The sequence below is a fragment of the Hylobates moloch genome, unplaced genomic scaffold, assembly GCF_009828535.3.
Source record: "Hylobates moloch isolate HMO894 unplaced genomic scaffold, HMol_V3 SCAFFOLD_15, whole genome shotgun sequence".
Classification (NCBI taxonomy): Eukaryota; Metazoa; Chordata; class Mammalia; order Primates; family Hylobatidae; genus Hylobates; species Hylobates moloch.
The window spans coordinates 6,784,605-6,806,735 of NW_026652290.1; the positions used below are offsets into that span (position 1 = coordinate 6,784,605).

The window sequence follows — 22,131 nt, forward strand, 5'->3', positions numbered from 1 at the left end:
TGCGCATGCTCATTCCCATTACTACAGACCTGGGGAACAAGGGCAGCATCAGCCTGGACTAGCATAGCTACAGAATCAGACGTGGCCCTGCCTTAGAGCCACGCTGCCCAATGCCCGTGGGCCCTGCCCAGCTAGAGCAGAAGCGCCCCTGGATCACCCATCCAGATGGAGATGCCCTGTTCCCCTGCAGAGATGCAGACTCCAGGCTCTGGGGTGGTGGCCGGGAATCTGTTCTCAGTGAGACAGTGCCATGCAGCTGCAGGCAGCGGCTGCCCCACGAGCACCCTCACGGGGGTCATAGCCACAAGGCACTAGGTTGGCTCTTGGGGCCTGGGGCTCCTTCAGGCAGGGACAGCACCAGCTTTGCCCTGAACCCCATTCTAGCTCTGCCAGCTTTCAGCCAGTGACTTCATGCCTCTCAGCTTGCATTTCTCTATCTATAAAACTTAAAACTGGGATCATTGTATGACCCCCACCCCACTAGGGCTGTGGTAAGAAATGCAGAGCTCTGTCCCTGTGCCGCCCGGGTGCAGAGGGGGCTCCATACAGCAAGCTGCATCGTCAGCACTCGTGTCTGTGTTGCCATCAGCTCCTTAGCCATCTCACCATCCTCTGTGGAAAAGGGGCTACAGCAACTCCAGAACCTCCCGAGCCTTCCCACACACCCGGGTCTGAGGAGGGAAGGAGCTGGTGGGCTGAGACACCTCGGCCTCCACTGACACAGAGTTCTCTTCCCGCAGCACCTAGGACTGAGGGCACCGTGGCCCCAAGTGAAACTCCTTAAGGCTTCCTTTGTAACTAATGGGCAGCTAGTTAAGAGTCACCATGTTGCTTTAATGGAATAATACCTAGGACTTACTTTTCCAAAAGAAGAGTTCGTAGGATTTATGTAGGAAACGCAGATTGCAGAAAAATGACTTGAAGAAATAGCAGCACACGCCTTTGCAGGGGTTTCTTCTCCCCCACCAAGCAACCAGCAGCCTCTGCGCTATTCTTAGCCCAAAAGTGCCTCTGGATAATCCTCTGGGAATCCCTTTTTAAGAGTTTCTCACACATGAATCCAGATCCTCGATATAAAATTAACAGGAACATTTCTGAAATACTCCACTTCCTCCCAAGATAGAGCAGCCAGAAGCTGACGCTGGCATCCGCAGCCCTGTGTCAAGATCCAGTGGGAAAATTCACTGTCCAAGTCTCCGAAATGTACGGTATTTTTATCTGCATTGGATCAGACTCCCCCGTGTCCTTGTGAGGTGGCGCTCCGGGCACAGGAGACAGGATGGGTCTCATTCCAGTCCCCACTTCACCAGCTGCAACAGGCAGGGGTGGATAAAAGACACTTGCAACTCCATCTTCAAAGAGTGTTTATGTGTACACTGGCCCGAGAGAGTGTGCTGAGAACTCAACTGTTAGCAAAGTCATATCTGCCACCGCTGAAGGTTGGCTTGGGGAGTGGAAGAAAGGCCCTGTCTTGTAGCCGTGACCTTGACCCTCTTACAGCTGCCGTCCTCTCTGGACTCAGACCTCCCTAGAGGGTGTGTTTGCACACCCTTGACCTCTGCAGGCTGTGAGTGAGCCGGGGCTCTGGGGGTGTACACGCTGAGAAGGGTGCTGTGTCCTCGAGGCAGGCCTGGGCCCACAGAGGCTGTGCGGGCCGCACTCAGCCCTCCAGTTTGCATCACCAAACCCAGCCTCTGCCAGCGCCATGCCTTCTCTGTTCACCCTTCCTGGTGCTGTGCTCTCTAAGATGGTGGCAGGGACCAGCAGAAAGGACTCTTCCTGGTCCTCTGCCTCTGCCCCTGCCCCAGCCACGCCCTGCAGCTCCTGCTTGCTGAGCGCCCTGTCCTCACGCCGACACCGCAGGCAGGCAGGCAGGTCTGCCAGGTCACCTCTGAGGGACGCGCTGCTCATGTTCACAGTCTTGGCCCCACACCCAGCACAGTCAACGCTGAGTAAATGTTTGTTGAACAAATAGGAAGTGCACGGCTAAAGAAAGCTCCCTCTAGGCCAACACCCTGTGGTCACTACACTAATGGCGGGGGTGCGGGGGCACTCCTGAGCCAGGTGTGTGTCCGTCTCTCACGAGATTTCCAAAAGTGGTGGAAAATTAGTTTTGTGACAGCAGCCACAGGTACAAGCCATGTGAAAGCAGGATGGTCTCATCTCATAACCCCAGGGGCTGCAAGAATTCATGCCGAGGGCCGGATCAGTTCCCTGCCTGGAAGAGTGGGCGGAGCAGAGGGTTCGTCACCACGGCTCCCACGCGGTACTCCCGCGGGCGCTTCCGTGCAGGGTGGCAGGGTGGGAGCTGCACGGACCCCAGGCAGCTGAGTGGGACTCCCCAGGGCCCCTGAGTCACCGGCCCCAGCCCAGCAGCGCCTGAGCCTTTGTGCTCTGTGAGCGTCTGAGCATGTGTGGGTTTTGCTGAAGGCTTTATTTCAACTCCAGAAGTTTTCTGTCTTCCCCGTCACCTCCCACTGTTTTTCCAGACATTTTGAGAAGGCACATATAAAGTTCAGAGTCAAAAACTTGCTTTTCTGTTTTTAGACTTCTGAAGGGATCATATGTCTGGCAGGTTCTGTGGAGTGGTTGTGTGTCTAGGGCTGGCCGAATAGTTTAATACCAAAACAAAACAAGCTCGGAAAGAACATGTATTACTCTTGTCATTTAAAAAATAGGAACGTTGCTTAAAGACAAGTTATGGTTCCATTTTCTTGCTATTTGCATTTTGAAGGAAAGGACAATCTGGGAAGCGTCGATGTTACATGAGTGAAGACTTCAGGATCAAGTTTTCTTTTCCTTGATGTTCTGTTGGCTAAATTGCAGGTTCAAGGTTCCTAACTTCTAAGTGAATAATTAAAAGCGTGAGACGGTGCAGGCTCCACGCAGATGTGGACCTGCAGGACGGGGTTCTGTCTGGCTGGATGTGAGACAGTGCAGGCTCCACGCAGATGTGGACCCGCAGGACGGGGTTCTGGCTGGCTGGATGTGAGACAGTGCAGGCTCTACACGGATGCGGACCCGCAGGACGGGGTTCTGGCTGGAGCGCAGCCTGGGATGGGCCGGCGCTCAAGGAACAGCTTGTGCCTGCAGGATCAGTGGGCACCTTCACGGAGCAGCTGGCCCCATCCTCCTGACACAGATGAGGTTGCCCCGGCCCCATCAGGCCCTTCTGAACTCGCACAGCCTCTGGAGTCCAGAACCCAGTGGGACCCGCGTTCCCCCCACTGCGCAGTGCACTCAGAACAAAACCGCCCCGAAGCACCTGGGCCCTCGCGAGGTCATGTCAGTGGCCGGGCAGCGCACGCCCTGCCTTGTGTGGTTTCTCACGGCTGCTCACTAACGCCGACAGCTGGTCTCCAGATCCACAGAAAACCCTGCTTAAAAAAATCATAGCAAAACCACTTCCCTCCTGAATGCGAGGGCTCAAGCTGGTACAAATCTTTTTCTGTGGTAGAATTTCAAGCCCTGCAGGTGTCTGGCAGGAGGCTCACAGAGCCCAGGGTCTCGGCTTCATCCGCAGACGGCTGCATTGAAGGGGTGGTTTGGAACCTCATGCTGCCCACTAGGCTGTGCCAGCTGTGCACCACCCTGCTCCCCACCCCCCGGGAGCAGCCGCCCCCTGCGCCTGCTAGTGCACCCCTCCCCAGGGCAGGTTTCAGCCACGTCTGTCCTGGAGATGAAGGTTCCCCGTCCATGCAGTGCACCCGGCACCACCTGTGTGCGCCCGTGAGGAAGGATGACTGCAGCCCCTCCGCCAGGAGGGTGTTAAGGGCGGTCTTGAGTTCCAGGCCCCGTCACAGCCCAGGCAGCAGAGCCCATTTTGCCACTGGAGAGAGCCCAAGCCCCCTGCAGTCATTCCCTGACAGTTTCTGTGGCCTCCTGAGGAACACGGGGGTGTAAACAGTGGCCTGTGTGGAGGCCTCAGGCTGCTGGTGGCTTTCCACCCCGTGCCCACCGGCCAGGTCCCGGGTGGATGAAGCACTCCCTGACCCTCCGCGAATGCCACTGTCACCGGCTCCGGAAAGAGCATGGCTGGTGGATTCTTCCCAGGCCTCAACTCGCAGCCTCTGACCTGAGAGCTGAGAATTGGACTCAAGGCCGGGACGGTGTGGAGGCCCAGCCTCAGGCAAGGGGAGGACACTGAGGCCGCCGGGAGCCGCCCCTCTAGCAGGGAATGTGAGGAGGGTGGGCCGTTGTCCATCTCAGAGGTTTCAGGCCCGGACCCCTCAGGAGCCTCAGGCAGAGCTTCCTCCCCAGACATCCCGGCTCACACGGCCACGCCAGGGCTCGCCCAGTGGATGCGTGTCCTCCAAGAGTAAAGAACGCCGTTTGAGCTTCAGGATTGCCTTTGGGGGGAATCCAGCTGGGGTCTTCCATTGGTGTTGGTGCTTCCTCGACTAAAGGACTTTTCTGTGATTCTAAAGTGGCTCCACGGCAGCCACCAGCCTCTGCTTCATGTGGTGGCCTCCGCGGAGCGCGTCCCGTCTGACCTTCACACCCCCATGCCTTTGCCCCTAGGCCACCGTGAACGCCCGGCCGCAGCGCGTCCTGGACACCTCCTCCCTCACGCAGTCGGCCCCCGCCAGCCCCACCAACAAGGGCGTGCACATCCACCAGGCGGGGTAAGTGCCGCCCACTCAGCCTGCAGGTCCATGTGGTGACCGGGGCCCCACGGGCTGAGCTCTCCCTGAGCCGGCCTCCCCATCCTCCTCCTTCCCCACCCTGTCTTGGCTTCGTCTCCTCCCCACTCTCTAACGGGTGCTCTCTCCCTCTCCGTCCCCAACACCCCGGTACCCGCCTGATCTCGTCTCCTCCCCCCTCTCTAACGGGCGCTGTCTCTCCCTCTCCCTCCCGGACACCCCGGTACCCGCCTGATCTCGTCTCCTCCCCACTCTCTAACGGGCGTTTTCTCTCCCTCTCCCACCCGGACACTCCGGTACCCGCCTGATCTGAGCCCTGCCTTGAGCTCTCCCCTATCTTGAGGAACCCTTCATGTGCACATCGTCTCAGCAAAAGTTGAACTAAGCCTGGTCTCTGTGGCCTTCCAGAGTTTGTAAGAGGGGATCTAGATCTCCAAATGGGTAACCAACAGGTGTTTGCACCTCAGGACGTGGCACTGCTGTGCACTGAGCTCTCACATCCCAGCCCACTCGACTCTGAGCTAGGTTCGTCCTGTCCGCGCCGCCTCCCAGGGCGCTGGAGTTCAATGAGGGACAACCCTGCCCCCTGCCAGGCGGGCAACCAAGCAGCATAGACTCGGCACCAGCAGCTGGGGTTTGGGAGCCACGATGGCATGCCAGGCGACTGAGGACACCCTGGGCCCTGGTGGCACCTGGGAGGGCGCAGGTGGCCCAGGAAGTTGTTCCGTGTTTCCTCTTGAAGCCCCAGACTCTGCAGAGAATGCAGTGTTTGTTTTTCTCCCAATGGCAGGGGCTCCCCTCCAGCGTCCAGCACCAGCAGCTCCAGCCTGACCAACGACGTGGCCAAGCAGCCGGTCAGCCGAGACTTGCCTTCTGGCCGGCCGGGCACCACAGGCCCCACGGGGGCGCAGTACACCCCTCACTCCCACCAGTTCCCCCGGACACGGAAGATGTTCGACAAGGGCCCAGAGCAGGTACGGAGGCCCGGCTGCCTCGTGATCTGGACACTGAGGGCGTTGCTTCTCAGATGGGGGCTCATGGCCTCAGCCTCAGGCTGCTTACATCACCATGGGATGGGGCAGGACCCGCCCTGTCGTCCTGGATCTGTGGGCCGCTCTCTGCCTTTGCAGACCCAGGCGCTGGCCCTCGCTCATGCACCCCTCTGCCTGCACTCTTTAGGAGTACTGCCGGGTGTGTCCCGGTTCTCCACCCCTGGTTCTGGGTTCACCATTCTGGGCAGCTTCCATGTAATGAAACAGGAGCACAGGGTTACCTGGCTCTCCCCTTCCTGGGCACACAGCACTCTGCGTCCCCTCGGGGGCAGCTGCACTGCAGAGCATTTGTTCTGAATGTGTTGTCTTTTCTGTGAACATCCAAGTACGCTGCATAAATAGGTACTCTCTTTGCCTTTAACTAAGTTGAAAAAGATATTTCTGGAGAGAGGAATGTGTGCTTTGTTTTGCTGGGGTTATGAGAGTGGTGTGAGGTGGCAGCTGGTCCGGAGACCTTGGCTGTCTCGTCCAGGTGCTGCCACTTTGTCAGTTGAGGGCACACCCAGCACACCCAGCTGCTCTGGGTGCTGACAGCATGATCAGCTCAGCAATGGAGTGGGGTCCAGGGCTCGCTTGGTAATCCAGTGATTTTAAAAGAAGTTAGCGGCCACCTTGCAGGGTGCCTTGGAGCAGGAACGGCCACGTTGGGGTAGAAGAGCTGTCACGGCAAGAGCGGGCAGGTCCCCACAGGTGCTGCTCAGCCCCCGCCCACCTGGACTTTCGGTGTCTCAGCAGAGGAGGAGCGAGAACCACCACCGAGCCCCAAGTGCAGGGTCAGCCTCCTGGCCAGGCCCTGATGGGGACAGGAGGCCGCGGTCCTGGGGAGCAATGCTACCGGCACGTGCAGCTCACCCACCCGACCCCACCCTGGGCCATGGCTCTGTCTGTGGAGCCAGAGTAGCTGCCCCAGGGTGGAGGGGATGCACCTCTCACTGCACCTGCCCTGGGATCACGGGGAGCTCCCTGGGCCAAGACACAGCATGAGAGACACCAGCAGGCCACATGGCGTGGCACAGGAGACCCCTGGTGCCCAGCCTCACTGCACAAGCACACACAGACTCTGACAGCCCTGGCCGCTGCAGGTTCCACAACAGGAAACACCCAAAGCTCAGTCCTCCTCAGCTCCACATCCTCTTTCTCCAGTGGCTGGGAGCCCCAGTCAGCCTGCACAGCTGTGCGCTCCGTCCAGGCCACTTCACACGGGAGTCCCCGCTCTCAGCCTGGTGTCATGGGGCCATCACAGGAGCTGTCCTGGAACCAAGCGGCAGAGGCTTTTTGGGGGTTGATAAACCAGCACACATGGACGCACGTGGCGCTGTCTGAACAGTCAGCTAGAGTTGACTTGGGAGCTGTGCTGGGTCGGCCCTGGGAATGGTGGGACCGACGTGGCTCACACTTCACAGCCTGGGCCCCTCAATCCCTGGGCAGACGTTCAGGGGTTCTCGGTCACCAGGATACGGAAGTGAGCAGAGCACAGAAGTGCCGTCCTTAGGGGCATCCCAGAGCTCCCGGCAACGCCTTTGTCCCCAGCTGGAGCTCTTTTGAGCTGAGGAGTGGCATGACTGACTGGTGTTTCTTTTTCCTTCCAACCCTCCTGCTTAAACCCTGAAGACTGCGGACGACGCGGACGATGCCGCTGGACACAAAAGTTTCATCTCCGCCACGGTGCAGACGGGGTTCTGCGACTGGAGCGCCCGCTATTTTGCCCAGCCCGTCATGAAGGTGCGCCCGGGGCACGGGGTTCAGAGTAGAGTCCTAGCGAACATGTGTCTGTCCCACTTCTTTGAGCATAAACGCTCAAGGCTTGTGGCTGTGGGAGCCTCCCATTGTGGTTGTGGTTGTGGTTGTGGTCGTGGTGTTCATGGTGAAGGTAGAACCACAAAAGAAACAGACTTCACTTACCTTCCTGTCGCCAAACAAAAAGAGAGAACCTGCCTCGCCGCAGCCTGCCAGTGTGACAGGTGTCACTTTGCCTCAACGGACAGGGTCACTACAGGCCTTCCCACGCCCTACCGGTGAGGATCACGCGAGGCCCATCCCGAGGCCACGCTTGGGTGGCTCAGAGGTCTGGGGACTGTTAGACCAAGCCTGCTGCAGCCAATCCCAGCACATTTGGGGTTACACCACAAGACCGTCTCTGAGGCTCAACCCTGACACAGCCCTAACAAGCGCCGTGTGCTGTGGACACGGTGACTACTGTCCCTGCGGGCTGAGGCAGGGCGGCGGCTCTCGGCCTCTTCGAGGAACGGGGCGGGAGCTGCTTTGTCAGCACGGTCCCAGTGCTCATCTCTCTGCTAGGGCCCAGCAGGGACTCGTGGAGATTTTGTATAAATCTAAAGCGCATTCTGGGCAAACCTTCCTCTTCCCTCATATATAATTGAAAGCTGAAACTCTCAGCTTATTCTCGATTGTCTATCAAGCTTGCGTCTTAGTCATCTCCGTGAATGGTATTTGGACCCCATGACAGCTCAGCCCCTGTGGTCCTGTCCTCATAGTGAATGCTGATTTCTGTCCATAAAAACACAGAACCATCAGGCAGCCCCTGAGGCAGGCAAGCTATGAAGCTTGAACTATTGAGCCCCTTTACTGCAGAGAGAGAGGAGTTCGCCTCCCACTTCTCAAATGAACCTGGGTGGACAGTGGCCTGGCTGTTCTAGAAAGCATCTTGCCAGGAAGCATCAAACGCCTTTCCCTTTGACCCAGTCATGACTCTGCTAAAATACTGTCTTGAGAAAATAATCAGAGATATAGATGACTTCTGTGTTGTTTATAAGAATGAAAATTGAGAGTCACTTAAATGTCCACAGAGAGTGAATAGTTAAAAAGTTATGAAATATTTGATGAGATATTATTGGAGCTACTGAAAAGTTAAACATTAAAAATAGTGTCCTAAGGAAGTGCTCATGACAACATTCCTTAAAAAGAAAAAATGCAGACCAAGAACCCAGATTTACAGAACAATCATAGCTGTGCTTCCCATGCGCAGACACAGATGTGCATACGACGAAGACCAGAAGAGCCCGCTCCTAACTAGAGATTCGCAAATGGCGCCACCCACGACAGCACTGAATTGGGCTGCTTTTGTGTCTCTTCCACAGTTTCTACACTAAGCATGAAGCACCTTTAGAGTTGGAGGAAAAGAATTAAAGAAACAAACCCCAGGAGATCGTTGAGGCTGGTGGATTCAGTCCTGGTCAGAAGCCCCTCACCAGGCCCACCTGCCAGGCTCACCGCTGCTTACCTGCAGGTGGCATGAGGGTGGCATTCCCTCTGGGCTCACCGCTGCTTACCTGCAGGTGGCATGAGGGTGGCGTCCCCTCTGGGCTCACTGCTGCTTACCTGCGGGTGGCATGAGGGTGGCGTCCCCTGCAGACAGAGGGAAGTGCCGCTTCCCATCACTAGGAGGCTTCTGGTTAGGAAAGGAAAGCGTACACAAATCCTGGAATTGGATGCAGGAAGCAGGAGCCACCTGAACTCTGAGTGAGCCGGAGCTGGGAGGTGGCTGGACACTGTGTCGGGGTTGCCAGGCTGTCCTCTAGAACTGCGGCCCGGTCTGTTGAAAAGTCAATGGAATTTAGTCTATTATTAACAAGCTTGGTGTCCTTGATGTGGTCTCATGCTTAAGGCAGATAAGGTCAGGCGACTAAGAAACCCAGATGGTCTGGTCTTCGCTCTTGCTGGGATGGCAATGGCTGTACATGATGGTAATTTCTTGGTGTGATAATGAGAGGCTTTTCTTGAAGTCCTTGAAAAATGCCTATTCTCAGTCATCTATCCTGTGATGAAAGAGGAATGGCATAGATAATCCAAAACTCATTGCTCTTAAACTTAAAAATGAATTTGACTTTCCCCCAAAGGATTTGCTTTCCTTTCCTAAGCATTTTTAAGTACACAGCAGCTGATTGCAGGAGGAAGTTCCCCAGAGGCATGTGGAAGGCCGTGTGTGTGTGTGTGTGTGTGTGTGTGTGTGTGTGTGTCTGTCTGTCTGTCTCTGTGTGTGTGTCTGTGTGATGTGTGTGTGTATCTCTGTCTCTGTATGTGTGTCTGTGTGTGTATCTCGTATGTATGTCTGTGTGTTTCTGTGTGTCCCTGTGTGTGTCTGTGTGTGTGTGTGTCTATTTGTTCCAGTGTATGCAAGCCCCAACCCAACATCTCCTCTCCATTTCTTCAGATTAGCAGCCCCTCCTCCACCTGCCCTCATCTTCCTCCATTTGCACATCTGAGAATTCCCACCTGCACGGAGGAGCTGGAGGGTGTCAGCCTTGTGGTCTGGCCCTGTCGGCAGGTCCTGCAGTGTGGACAATGCAGAGGAGATTAGTCCAAGGGGATCCATGTAGGAGCTGCCGGGAAACGGTTGCTGAATGAGTAAACGATTGTCTTCCTCTGCCCCTGCCAAGTATTTGAAAACAAATCTCACTTGGTTGTCGTTGAAACAACAGGCTCTGGGTGTCATAATGGAAAAGAGCGCCGTGTTGTGGTCGGCGTCGCCTGTAACTCCTGATAGCAACTGCAGTCCTAGGAGCGTCTTTAACATTAGAGACCTTTTCCGAACTTTAGAAGAGGAAGCAGGAGGTGTTTTATCTTGTTTTAAAAAAAAATTGTTTTCCTACTTTTTCTAGGTGGTATTCATAAAGGTATTCTTTTACTGATTTAATTCATCATCTAACAACATTTGTGTAACGAGCTGCATTAGGAACTTTTTGTTATTAGCCTGCTTCACATGTAAACTAAAAATAGCTCTAAGGCTAGGATTGAACCTAAAAAAGAACAGAAGAACTGCAAACCTGAAACCGCTTCAAGGTATATAAGAAACTAAAATAGTTACCAGGTCACAAAATAATGACCAGTTTACACTGACATGCAACTAGTGATTAGCAGGATGAGCATCCAAAGACACTGTGGTAAGGACAGTGTCTACTAACTTTTTTTATTAGTTCACCGTCAGATTTCTTACAGGTCCGTATGACTAGAAAGAGCCGTGCTCTGTCTGTGGCTCACCTTTGATTGGTGAAGCAACCTCCTTTCTTCCCATGTTGGTTTATGGAGCTCATGTCTGCATTAGAAACCACAAAAGAATATTAAAAATGGTCTGTCATGTGCTTAAGAAAGAAAAAGATGTATTGAATTGTGTTCTGATTACAAAAGTAATATGACTTTTTTCTTCTCTCAGTTGGAAAGTTTCAAAAATTGATTCTATCCAGAGAATCAATCCCTGCAAGGCTGTAGGGGGATGTGAACTCTCAGACACTCTTGGTGGGTGGGTACAGTACTCCCTTTGCTTAGGGCAATTAAGCAGTAACTGTCAGAATTAGAAACAGGTATACCTGCAAAGCCAGCAATCCTGCTAGGAGGCATATATTCTTCAAAACCACTAACATACATGTCCATGAAATGGTTCTGCCCAGAGATATTCGTGATAACACGATTTGTAATGGGGAAAAGTTGAAAATAATCACTTAGTAGGAGAGTTAATTTAAAATGATGGATCCATGGGATAGAATACTATATAGCCATTAAAATTCTTTAAGTTGTATCTTTCTATGAGGACTTGGTTGGATGTCCTTGATCCAAAAGGTAAAATGATCAACTTGTACAAAATGCTTGCACAAACTCTGTGCTTCTGTAGACTGGAACAAGCACGGAAGGAGGCTTGGCCAGTTGCACAGCAGGCTGGCCGCACGGTGACTTCTAGAAGGTGGAGTTGGAGCCAGGCAAGGGAACTGTTCCTTTTTTCATCATATACTTCTGGGTGATTTGAATATTTTAGAAAGAATAGTTATTAGTTTTGTGATTAAAACAGACTAAAATACCATGTTTAATTATAAAAAGCTTTAAGAGTCGATACACTGTTGGGAGGCATCACATGCAGAGCCCAGTTTATTTCGCACAGCCCTTAAAGCTACAGTGGGGATTTCTGTTTGGCGGCTCCGCAGAGCCTGCGGATCTTGTTTTGCCCTGAGAGCATCCACTTCTCTAGGGTGGGTGCGGGTCAGCAGATCTGCGGCTGTGCAGCTGGGGTTTCAGTGCACCATTAGAAACTCAGGCAGTGAAGAAGCGACTTAAGATGGCCACAGTCCCCACGCAGGGTTCCCTCCCAGCACTAGGGTTGCCCTGCCTGCACGGCTTCCAGTCCCGCTTTTCTCACTATGCAATGGACATTGAGCATCTTGTCATAGATTCTGCCACGAAAATGACTTTTTCTGTTTTGTTTTGTTTTTCTCCTCTGAGAATGACACTCTGTGTGACATTCTTTATACAAACCTGCAGCAGGCAGAGCCTGAGAAGTCCCCTCGTGCCACCCTCAGCTCAGCTCATCCTCGGCTCATCCTCAGCTCATCCCCAGCTCATCCCCATCTCATCCCCAGCTCATCACCATCTCATCCCCAGCTCATCCCCAGCTCGTCCTCAGCTCATCCCCAGCTCGTCCTCGAGCTCATGCTCACCTCATGCTCAGCTCATCCCCAGCTCACCTCGTCGGCTCATCCCCAGCTCACCTCGTCGGCTCATCCCCAGCTCACCTCGTCGGCTCATCCCCAGCTCATCCCCAGCTCATCCCCAGCTCATTCCCAGCTCATCCCCAGCTCATCCCCATCTCATCCCCAGCTCACCCTCAGCTCATCCCCAGCTCATCCCCATCTCATCCCCAGCTCATCCCCAGCTCATCCCCAGCTCACCCCCAGCTCATCCCCAGCTCATCCCCAGCTCATCCCCAGCTCATCCCCAGCTCATCCCCAGCTCTTTCCCAGCTCATCCCCAGCTCTTTCCCAGCTCATCCTCAGCTCATCTCAGCTCATCCTCAGCTCATCCCCAGCGCACCCCAGCTCAGGTCACCCTCAGCTCATCCCCAACTCAGCTCACCCTTAGCTCATTCTCAGCTCACCCTCAGCTCACCCTCAGCTCATCCCCAGCACATCCCAGGTCATCCCCAGCTCATCCTCAGCTCATCTTCAGCTTATCCACTTCAGTCTGCTGTGGGCTTCACCCGCCTCAGGAGGACAGCTGGCTCCACCCCAGCTGCAGCTTCTAAAATGGGTGCTTCCTGTTCTTTCCTGGAAAGTTCAGAAGGAAAGCAAATGGATAGGTCGATTCCCCTCCAGGAAGACCAGAATAGAATAAGTCGTTGGTTTTGGATGGAAGCTGCGTGAAGAACGCACTTGGTGGGTGGAAGTGGGAGACATAGCTTCTCTGACTTTGTTTCCACTCAGCCACCACCAGCTGGACTCTGGTGCTCGCAGTCTCCGAGGCAGCAGGACAGCTTCCTCCCACAGCCGGGAAGGGACCGTGCGGTGCCACTCTGCTCACCTTTCTCCACGCTTGGCCGTAGTGCCAGCGCCTGTCTGGTAAATTACTGCTGAGTGTTAAACAGTCAGGGGTCAGGTTTATCAGCCAAGTCAGACAGGCTTGTTTTAGAGAACACTGTGATTATTCAGTGTTGTTTAAATCAAATACGTGGTTGTTCTAACCGTGCGTTCTTAGAGAGTTTCATCCTGGTTTTGCTTGGCTGCACGTGTAGAGGGCCCAGTGGGCAGTTCCTTCGGCCTCAAGTGTATGGCAAACATTGCTCGGGCAAAAGCCCCAGCCTGGTTCCACCTCCGCCTGCAGACAGCTGGAAAGAGCACCACTCCCACCTTGGAAATAAGAAAAGAGCAGAAAAACTATAAAATTCTGACTTTTCCTGAACCCATCAGAGAGCTGAGGTGGCAGGGGAAGTGAGATGCCCAGCGGGGAAGGGAAGAGGTGCCTCCAAGGAGAGCTGGGCCATGAGCACCAGTTCCCTGCAGCAGAGCAGAAGGAGCTGGCGGGGAGAAATGCTCACCTGAAATTGGCAGTGGTTTGCGCAAGGCTGAACATGGGCCAATGGAGAATCTCGAACCTTCGGGAGCCACAGGCTGCACAGGCTGTGGACGTCCACTGGGCCCTCACCCAGAAGATTGAGGTGGGACACGAGAAGAGCCTCTGAGAGGTGTGGGCCTGCAGCAGGCTCTCCTGTGCTGCTCCCCACAGAACTGATGAAAGGCAGCAAACTGTGTCACCCCCAGAGCACAGGAAAAGATCCACTGCCACAGAAGAACTGCAAAAGAAAACCTTCCGTCTCCAGCAGGGCGAGGACCTGCCATGTGTGGCACACTGCAGGGAGCAGGACAGTCACTGAGAAGGCTCCGCCCTGGGACCCAGAGACATAGGCCCTGCCTCAGCCAGAGTCTGGGCCGGAGCAACAGAGAGCCCTTCGGACGCCTCCAACAGGCCAGCAGCCTCCAGGCAACAGGCACAGCAGTCGAGCTGTAGCAGAGGCACAAGAGCATAGAGAGAGAAGCCCCCCAAGGTGCAGACACATGAGGAAAGCCAAAACCCAAGGGAGGGTGGGGTGGGAAACCTGGCGAAAACCCTCCGGAAACCCAGGCCCTGCTTTAAGCACGAGGTAGTGCGAGAGGAATCTGAAGCTGGCCATGTGCTGAGTGTCACCATAGCAACAGTAAAATCCAAGCCCATTTCAGTGCCTTGCTGGATTGACTGAACTCTCTAACAGTCTAGTAATAGAGGCATACCCATTTCCAGGCATGCATATATATATATACACACACACATATACACACACACACACACACACACACACACCTTAGTCTCTGCTGTTCTACACATGAAGTCTGGAATTCATTCAAAAATTAGGAGAGGCTGGGCATGGTGGCTCACACCTGTAATCCCAGCACTTTGGAAGGCCAAGACAAGAGGATCACTTGAGCCCAGGAGTTCAAGACCAGCCTGGGCAGCACAGCAAGACCTCATGTCTACTAAAAAGAACAAAGGAAAAGTATGAGATGCCCCTAAAAATATAAGACAAACACACCTGCCATCAAGAGACAAAGCAGAGAAAGACTCAGGGGCAACCCAGATGTTGGAACTATCAGAGATGGAGTGGAAATAACCAAGATTAATATGACCTAAAGGCATTAATGGCAAAGCTAGACAACAGACATGAACAGATGAGGGATTTCAGCAGAGAGTTGGAGACTAAGAAAGAGTCAAGTGAATGCCCACCAGAGGCTTATCTGTGACCTCAAATAGCCAAGAAAAAAATCAGTGAATTTAAAGACAGGTCTATAGAAAGTACCCAAAATGAAACACAAAGATTACAAAGAGTGGGAAAAAAAACAGACAGGATTGCAGATCTTCTGAGAGCTTCAGGACAGTACGAAGCAGTCCAACATCTAACCACAGATCCAGCAAAGATCCCAAATCATGGTATATACAGACACACACATGCGTGTGCACACACACATATACACACACAGTTGGACACATACCTAAGCCACCACAAACCAAAGATAAATCCTTGAAGACCTCTGGAGCAAAAGGACACATTACTTACAGGGGAACAAGGACAAGAATCACCACAGACTTCTCATTAGAAACTGTGTAAGACAGAGATAGTCCAGTAATATCTTAAAGTGCTGAAAGAAACTGTCAACCTAGAATTCTGTACACACAAAAATGTCTTTCCCAAAAGAAGGTAACAAGACAAACATATCCTGTCTTGCTACTTGTCTTCAACACTGAACTGGAAATTATAGCCAGGGAAGTTAGGCAAGCAAAAGAAATAAAACATATCATATTGGAAAGAAGAATAAAGCCATCTCTATTCACATGACATGATCCTGAATATTGAAAGTCATTCAAAATCCATTTTAATAGAGTATCAGAACTTAAAAACCAATGCAGCAGTATTGTACCCACAAGCTCAATATCCAGTAACCATTTGTATCAGAATCCCCTACACTAGTAATGAAAACCCTAAAAATGCAATCAAGAAAACAGTTTCATTTATAATCATAGCAAAAATAATAAAATGCTTAGGAATAAACTTAGCAAAAGAAATGTAAGACTTGTACTGAAACATTATTGAATGATATTAAAGAAGACTTAAATAAAGGGAAAGAAATCACACATTCATAGGTCAGAAGACTTAACATTAAGTTGGCAGAACTCCCCAAATAGCTCTACAGATTCAGCACCATCCCTGGCAGCCTTTTTTGCAAAAATTGACAAGCTGATACTAAAATTTGTATGGCAATATAAGGGACCCAGAATAACAAAAGAAAAATATAAAAGACAAACATATTGAACAACTCACGCTTCCTGATTTCAAAACTTACTACATAGCTGCACTAATTAAGACACTATGGCATTGGCTTAAGAGCAGACATATAGGTCAATGGATTTGAATTGAGAGCCCAGAAATATACCTTCCATCACTGCTTTATGTCTATAAACTCTACAATTTAGGTGAGATAGACAACTTCCTTGGAAGAGATTACTACCCAACATCATTTGATAACAAAGAGTTAACCTAAATAGTTCCTATCTATTAAAGAAAATGAAGTTTTCTTGTTTTGTTTTGTTTGAGATGGGGTCTCATTCTGTTGCCCAGGCTGGGGTTCAGTGGTGCAATAACCTTCCATCACTACTTTATGTCCATAAACTCTAAAATTTAGATGAAATAGACAAATTCCTTGGAAGAGATTACTACCAAACATCATTCAGTAACAAAGAGATAACCTGAATAGTTCCTGTCTATTAAAGAAAATGAAGTTTTCTTGCTTTGTTTTGTTTGAGATGGGGTCTCATTCTGTTGCCCAGGCGGGGGTGCAGTGGTGCAATCATTGCTCATTGCAACCTCGATCTCCTGGACTTGAGCGACCCTCCCACCTCTTCCTCCCCAGTAGCTGGGACTTTAGGCACGCACCACCAGACACAGCTAATTTTGAAATTGTTTACAGAGATGGGGACTCGCTACGTTGCTCAGACTGGTCTCAAACTTCTGGGCTCAAGCAGTCTTCCCACCTCAGCCTCCCAAAGTGCTGGGATTATGGACGTGAGCCACTGCATCTAGCCAAGAAAATGAGTTTTTAACTAAAAACTCAACACAGAAAGCTTCTGACCCAGATAGTTTCACTGGCAACTGTACCAAACCTTTAAAGAGGAAATAATACCACTTCTGCACAACCTGCCACAGAAAATTAAAGAGGAGTGAACACTTCCCAACTCAGTATATGTAGCCAGCATTTTTCTGATATCGAAACTGAAGGTATCACAAGAATAAAAAACACAGATTCCCAAGTCCTCAGCATCATATTAACAAGCTCCAGCCAGGCACAGTGGCTTATGCCTGTAATCCCAGTACTTTAGGAGGCCAAGGCAAGGAGGATCGCTTGAGTCCAAGAGTTCAAGACCAGCCTGGGCAGCACTTGCAAGACCCTGTCTCAAAAAAAAAAAAAAAAAAAAGGCATTATACAAAAATCAGTTGTATTTCCATATGAGCAATTGGACATTGAAATTTCACATCAGTACCATTCAGAATAGCACCAAAATACATGAAATACTTAAGTATAAATCTTTTTTCAAAATATGTGAAAGATCTGTATTCTGAAAAATATAAAACACTGATGAAACAAATTAAAAGATATAAGTAAATGGAGACCGTGCTCCTGGTTTAGAAGACTCAATAACATTAAGATTCCAGTTCTCCCTAAATTGATACATAGATCAACGCAACCCCAATCAAAATCCCAATAGGATTTTTTTGGTAAAAATAGACAAGTTTATTCTAAAATTTTTTGGGAAAAGCAAACTAAAATAACCAGAACAATTTTGAACTAGAAGAACAAAGAAGGCTCACACTATCTTATTTCAAGACTTGCTATAAAAAAAGTAATCAAGATGGTGTGGGATTGGTGAAAGGTTAGATGCATAGATCAATGGAACAGAATAGAGAGCCCAGAAATTGGTCTACATGAATATGTTCAATTGATTTTCAACAAAGGTGCAAAAACAATTCAATTCAGTGGAGAAAGGATACTCTTTTCAACCATTGGTACTGAAGCAATTAACAACCATTTGCCAAAAAAAATATAAAAAGAAGAAACTCGATCAGTACTTCACACCTTATACAACAATTAACTCAGAGTGAATCATAGCCCTAAGTGTGAAACCTAAAACTATAAAACTTCTAGAAGGAAACAGAAAAAAAATATTTCTGACCTTGGGTTAGACAATGGCTTCTTTAATAAGATGCAGAAAGCACAAGTCAAAAAAGAAAAAAACGGTAAGTTGGGCTTCATCAAAATAAAAAACTGCTTTTTAAAGACGGTTAAGAAAATGAAAAGACAAGTCACAGACAGAACGAAAATTATAAAACACATAAGATAAAGATTTTGTGGCTGTTATACATAAAGAACCCTCAAAATTCCATAATAAGGAAATAAGCAGCCCAATTAAAAAACAATGGCAAAAGATTTGCACAGACACCTCCCCAAGGAAGATATACAGGTTGCAAATAAGGACATGGAACGATGCTCATTGTTAAGGATCTTAATCACGGGAAAGTACGGACCCCTGCAGTGAGATCCCACTACACACTTGTTAGAATGTCTCGAATCTTAAAATTTACCAAGTGCTGGCAAAGGACATGGAGCATCTGAAACCCTCATTCTTGGCTACTGCAACTACAAGATGCTACAGACACCTTGGAAAAGTTTGTCGGTTTCTTACAAAGTTAAACGTATGCCTACCATACAACCTAACCATTCTACTCCTGGATATTCACCAAGAGAAGTGAAAACATGTTCATTCAGAAACCTGTATGTGAATGTTTACAGTGACTATTCATAGTCACCAAAAACTGTAAACAACCCGAGTTTCCTTCACCTCGTATAGAGAGAAGCTGATATAACCATACAATGAAAGACTCATCAGAAAAATATTTAAATAAACTATTGATAAATGCAGTGGCACAGATGCATCTCAAGTGTATCATGCTAAATGGAAGAAGCTGCTCAAAAGACTGCATCCTGTATGATCCATGTATACAACATTCCAGGGAAGGCAAAACTGTATGGAACTGTTCTATATCTTGATTTGGGGGTGGTCATATGACCACATTTATCAAAACTCTGCCTGTACCTAAAGAGGGTGAAATTCACTGTACGTAAGTTACATCTTCATCAACCTCATGCTACTGGGAGAAGAAACTCTTTTCCCTCTTGTGCTGAAGTCACATGAAAGATGATGCAAATGCCGTGTTGAGGAGTGAACGCACATAGCGAGCTCTGAGCTTCATTCAGAGCTTCTCCCCTCTCCATAGCTTGGCGATTTGTGGTAACGCAAAGGCTGTGTCCTTGGACGTAATGCACACGAGACATTGGCAGAATCAAAACTCTGTTGCCTATGAACTCACGACGCACACCACTACCTCTTCCTCCTCCACCTCCTCTGCTGCCTCTGTTCACGGAGGTGGGACTTTATTGTTCAGTGGGGAGGGGGATAGTTTGTTGCTAAACTGTGGGAAAAATAATAAAAAGCATCAAGGGGAAAAGCACATCACAGAGGCAAATTTGCCATCACTTCAGTTCATCAGAAGCTAAGTGGGTGGAGAGGGAGGGAGCTCGGAGTGTAAGCGTTTAATGTGTTAGCGATCTTTTCCCGTGGGTTCCTCTCCCCTTTTGCCTTCACCCAAGTCTTTCTCGATCTTGATAGTCGTATACCTGTTTTGAATTTTATCCCCTGCACCCTGAACCTTTCTAAATTCAGAGAGATTGAAAATAAGACTCAGCTCTAGGGCTCCCAGATTCCCCGGATAAGAATTTACCCCAAAACTGCCCCAAACTGCTGCTTTCCCGTAAGCCTTCTGCGGACCCTCTAATCTCCCTTTGTTCCTGAGCCCCAGGTGTTTCTTGCAACAGGAAAGGAGTTGTGTTTCGTTGGCTTTCAGCTGAGGCCTCTGTGGGAGCCTTCAGAACCGTAATTGGTTTCTGTCTGAGTGGAAGCCAAGAGGTACAGGAGTGTCAAGATCCTCATCATGTAACAGGATCAGCGACACCCGCAGCCTCCAGGAGCTCTGTTGACAGGGAGGCTCAGCCTGCACTGGGCCTGGGCCCTTGTTTACTGAAAAGCCTTTATTCAGCCTGAAGAGACGGGTGGAGAGGAGTTGACAGAGCCAATGATGAAGAGCTGCGGTGTCATTTGCTGCCTCCGTGCTGAGCGGCGGTCACATCCTGGTTTCCCAGGGTGGGTGCCCGCATCTTCCATGGCATCTCTGCCTTCCCCTGGCCTCTCCATCCACCGCTCTCCCTCCTGCCTCACGCTACACCTCCACTTCTGCCCATGCTTGTCCTGTGACCCTTGTGGTCACAGCTGGTTGTCCTGACACAAACAGTTGGGGTGGTTCCGGAACCGCGTTCCCGTTCAGAAAGTCTCTTCCCAGCCCAGCAAGGGCTGTAAGGGAAGGCTGTGGGCTCTCTCCTTGAGCTCAGATTAGGGAAGTGGCAGCCCCTACCCATACAGGCAGAGCCCCTGGGCTGGGAGAGGGCCCTTGCAGTGCCGTGGGAACAGGACAAGTGCAGGTTCCCCTGAAACCCCTCAGCTCCTGTCTCCGGCGTCCTGTGCCCCTCCCTCTTCTGGCACGGGCCCCTCTCGACCTTGCAGTCATCTTTGTTGTCTTTAGAGCTGAGGCTCTGAAGCCGCCCCATGTCCGCCCCCCACGTCTGGATTCTTTGCCTGAGCTCAGGCCCAGGGCCATAGAGTGCAAGGACCTGGAATTCCCATCAGTTCCTCTCCCTTCCCGCTCGAAAATGCCTTTTAGACTCTTCCTCTAATTTATTCCCAGAGAAGCCCGAGGCTCATTAAAGTGCAATGTCTCTGTTCCTGCACAGCTTTGAGTCTTTCCACCACGGGTTTTTTCTTATTACTGTTCTGTGTTATTGATCATTTGTCATTTCTTTTCTAATAAGCTCAGGATTGTCATAAAGTGAAACCGGTTGCTAATAATCCACAATCTATCCCATTCGCCGTTGCGGGGTTATTTCTAAATCAGAAAACGTGCGGAGGGAGCCATTTGACACCTTTTGTGGTTACTGTTTCCGGGTTTGGATGTCTTTTTTGCTGTGTTGTTGCTGTTTTGTCAAGTGTGGTTTTGTGACTTTTAAGAAGAAAAAGAAGGAAGCAGAGCAATAGAATGCTGGGAACTGAGCCACAGTCATCCGTGAGCACGGGGTCCTGAGTGAGCACGGGGTCAGACGCAAGGTTTGGGGCTTGCCTGTTTCTGTTTTGTAATCAGAGCTGACACAAAGCATTGGAGGAAGAGACACAAAGAATGCTCTGTAAGCATTTGCACATAATAACCACCCATAATGACCGCCTCAAACTCCACATGGAGAAACCATTTTCTTTCTCCGCCACATGTACGTGCAGGGACGCAAACATGGCCGTGTGCCATAGTCTTTCTTCCCATTTCTTCTATCAGAGAAAGCGACTTTTTAATAACTAATGCAGGCTCTCTTTTTCCTTTGTCGAGACAGAGTTGCTTTTAGCCAAAAGGAAGTAAGGTTCTTATCTTGTTTATTTCATTTATTTTATATTTTGGGTCTTCACAAGTCTTAGTTTCTTAGCAAGGAACAGACTCAGCCAGATTGACTCTACGGCATGTATGCTTAAGGAAATGCATCTGCGTCACACAAACAAGTGGCCATCCTCCCGCGTAAAGTCAATTAAACCCTAGTTAGTATTTGCCAAGTGTGGACCTCTCCTAGACGCTGAACGTCCACACCCCAACCCACATGTGCGTGCACACACACAGACACACACATGTGCACACACACACGCACACACGGGTCCTGAAGCGAGGGCCTTTGCTCGGGGAAGAGAGGGCAGCAGCATGTCTAGCGTCTGCATATTTCAAGTGAAAATAAACTTGGTCTTTCTGAAGCTGTCTCATTAGGGAAGGCACTGAAGTTCTCACGAGTTAGTTTAACCCCAGCCAGGCTTGCAGCTCAGCACCCTCCTAGCTCTTCCACCACTGGGAGCCCAGCGGCACCCCCTCTGCTGCCCAGGAAGGTCCCGCACCCTCTCGGGGCCTGGCCTGGCCTCTCATGAGGCTGTCTTCCTTCTGTCTCGTGAGCTCCCTCCTCTTCCATCCGGCTGCCTGGTCCCCTTTGGCATTAGAGAGAAAATAAAGGCAGTGTCTCCTCGAGCGCACCTGCCTCCTGATGGTGTTTTCAGTGTTCGAAGCGGCATTCGGTGCCCCCCCCCCGCCCTGCTGCTCACTGCTGACCTCAGTGCCCCCCGTTCCCTGGGGAGGCGTTTCCCAAGGCCCTGCTCCCCATCATACACCTGTCAGCCTCACAGGCCACTCACTCGAGGGTCTCAGAGCCCCCACACTAGCGAACACAGGCATGGGGAGTGCCTCTCCCAGCTCCAGGGAGGGGACCAGCGATGTGTTTTGTAGCAGATACAGGACCCACCAACAGCCTGTGCCTCTGGTGCGCTGGCCAGACGAGAAGCCCAAAGCCTTCAGCCTTTGAGAAAGAGGTGCCTTTATCTGAAAATAACTACAGCCCAGCCCTCCATGTCCACAGGTGCCGCATCCGCAGATTCAACCAATTTTG

At 50.8% G+C, this 22,131-nt stretch overlaps 1 protein-coding gene across 1 annotated transcript in view; it reads left to right on the forward strand.

Moving 5' to 3' along the window:
* The window catches only part of RPTOR (regulatory associated protein of MTOR complex 1), a 176,358-nt gene that overhangs the window by 128,228 nt on the left and 25,999 nt on the right, over positions 1-22,131 (forward strand). Inside the window, exons 16-18 of the mRNA XM_032176974.2 lie at positions 4,522-4,625; positions 5,434-5,617; positions 7,307-7,417. Coding sequence (XP_032032865.1) covers positions 4,522-4,625; positions 5,434-5,617; positions 7,307-7,417 — 399 coding nt within the window. The remainder of the gene's footprint in view (positions 1-4,521; positions 4,626-5,433; positions 5,618-7,306; positions 7,418-22,131) is intronic.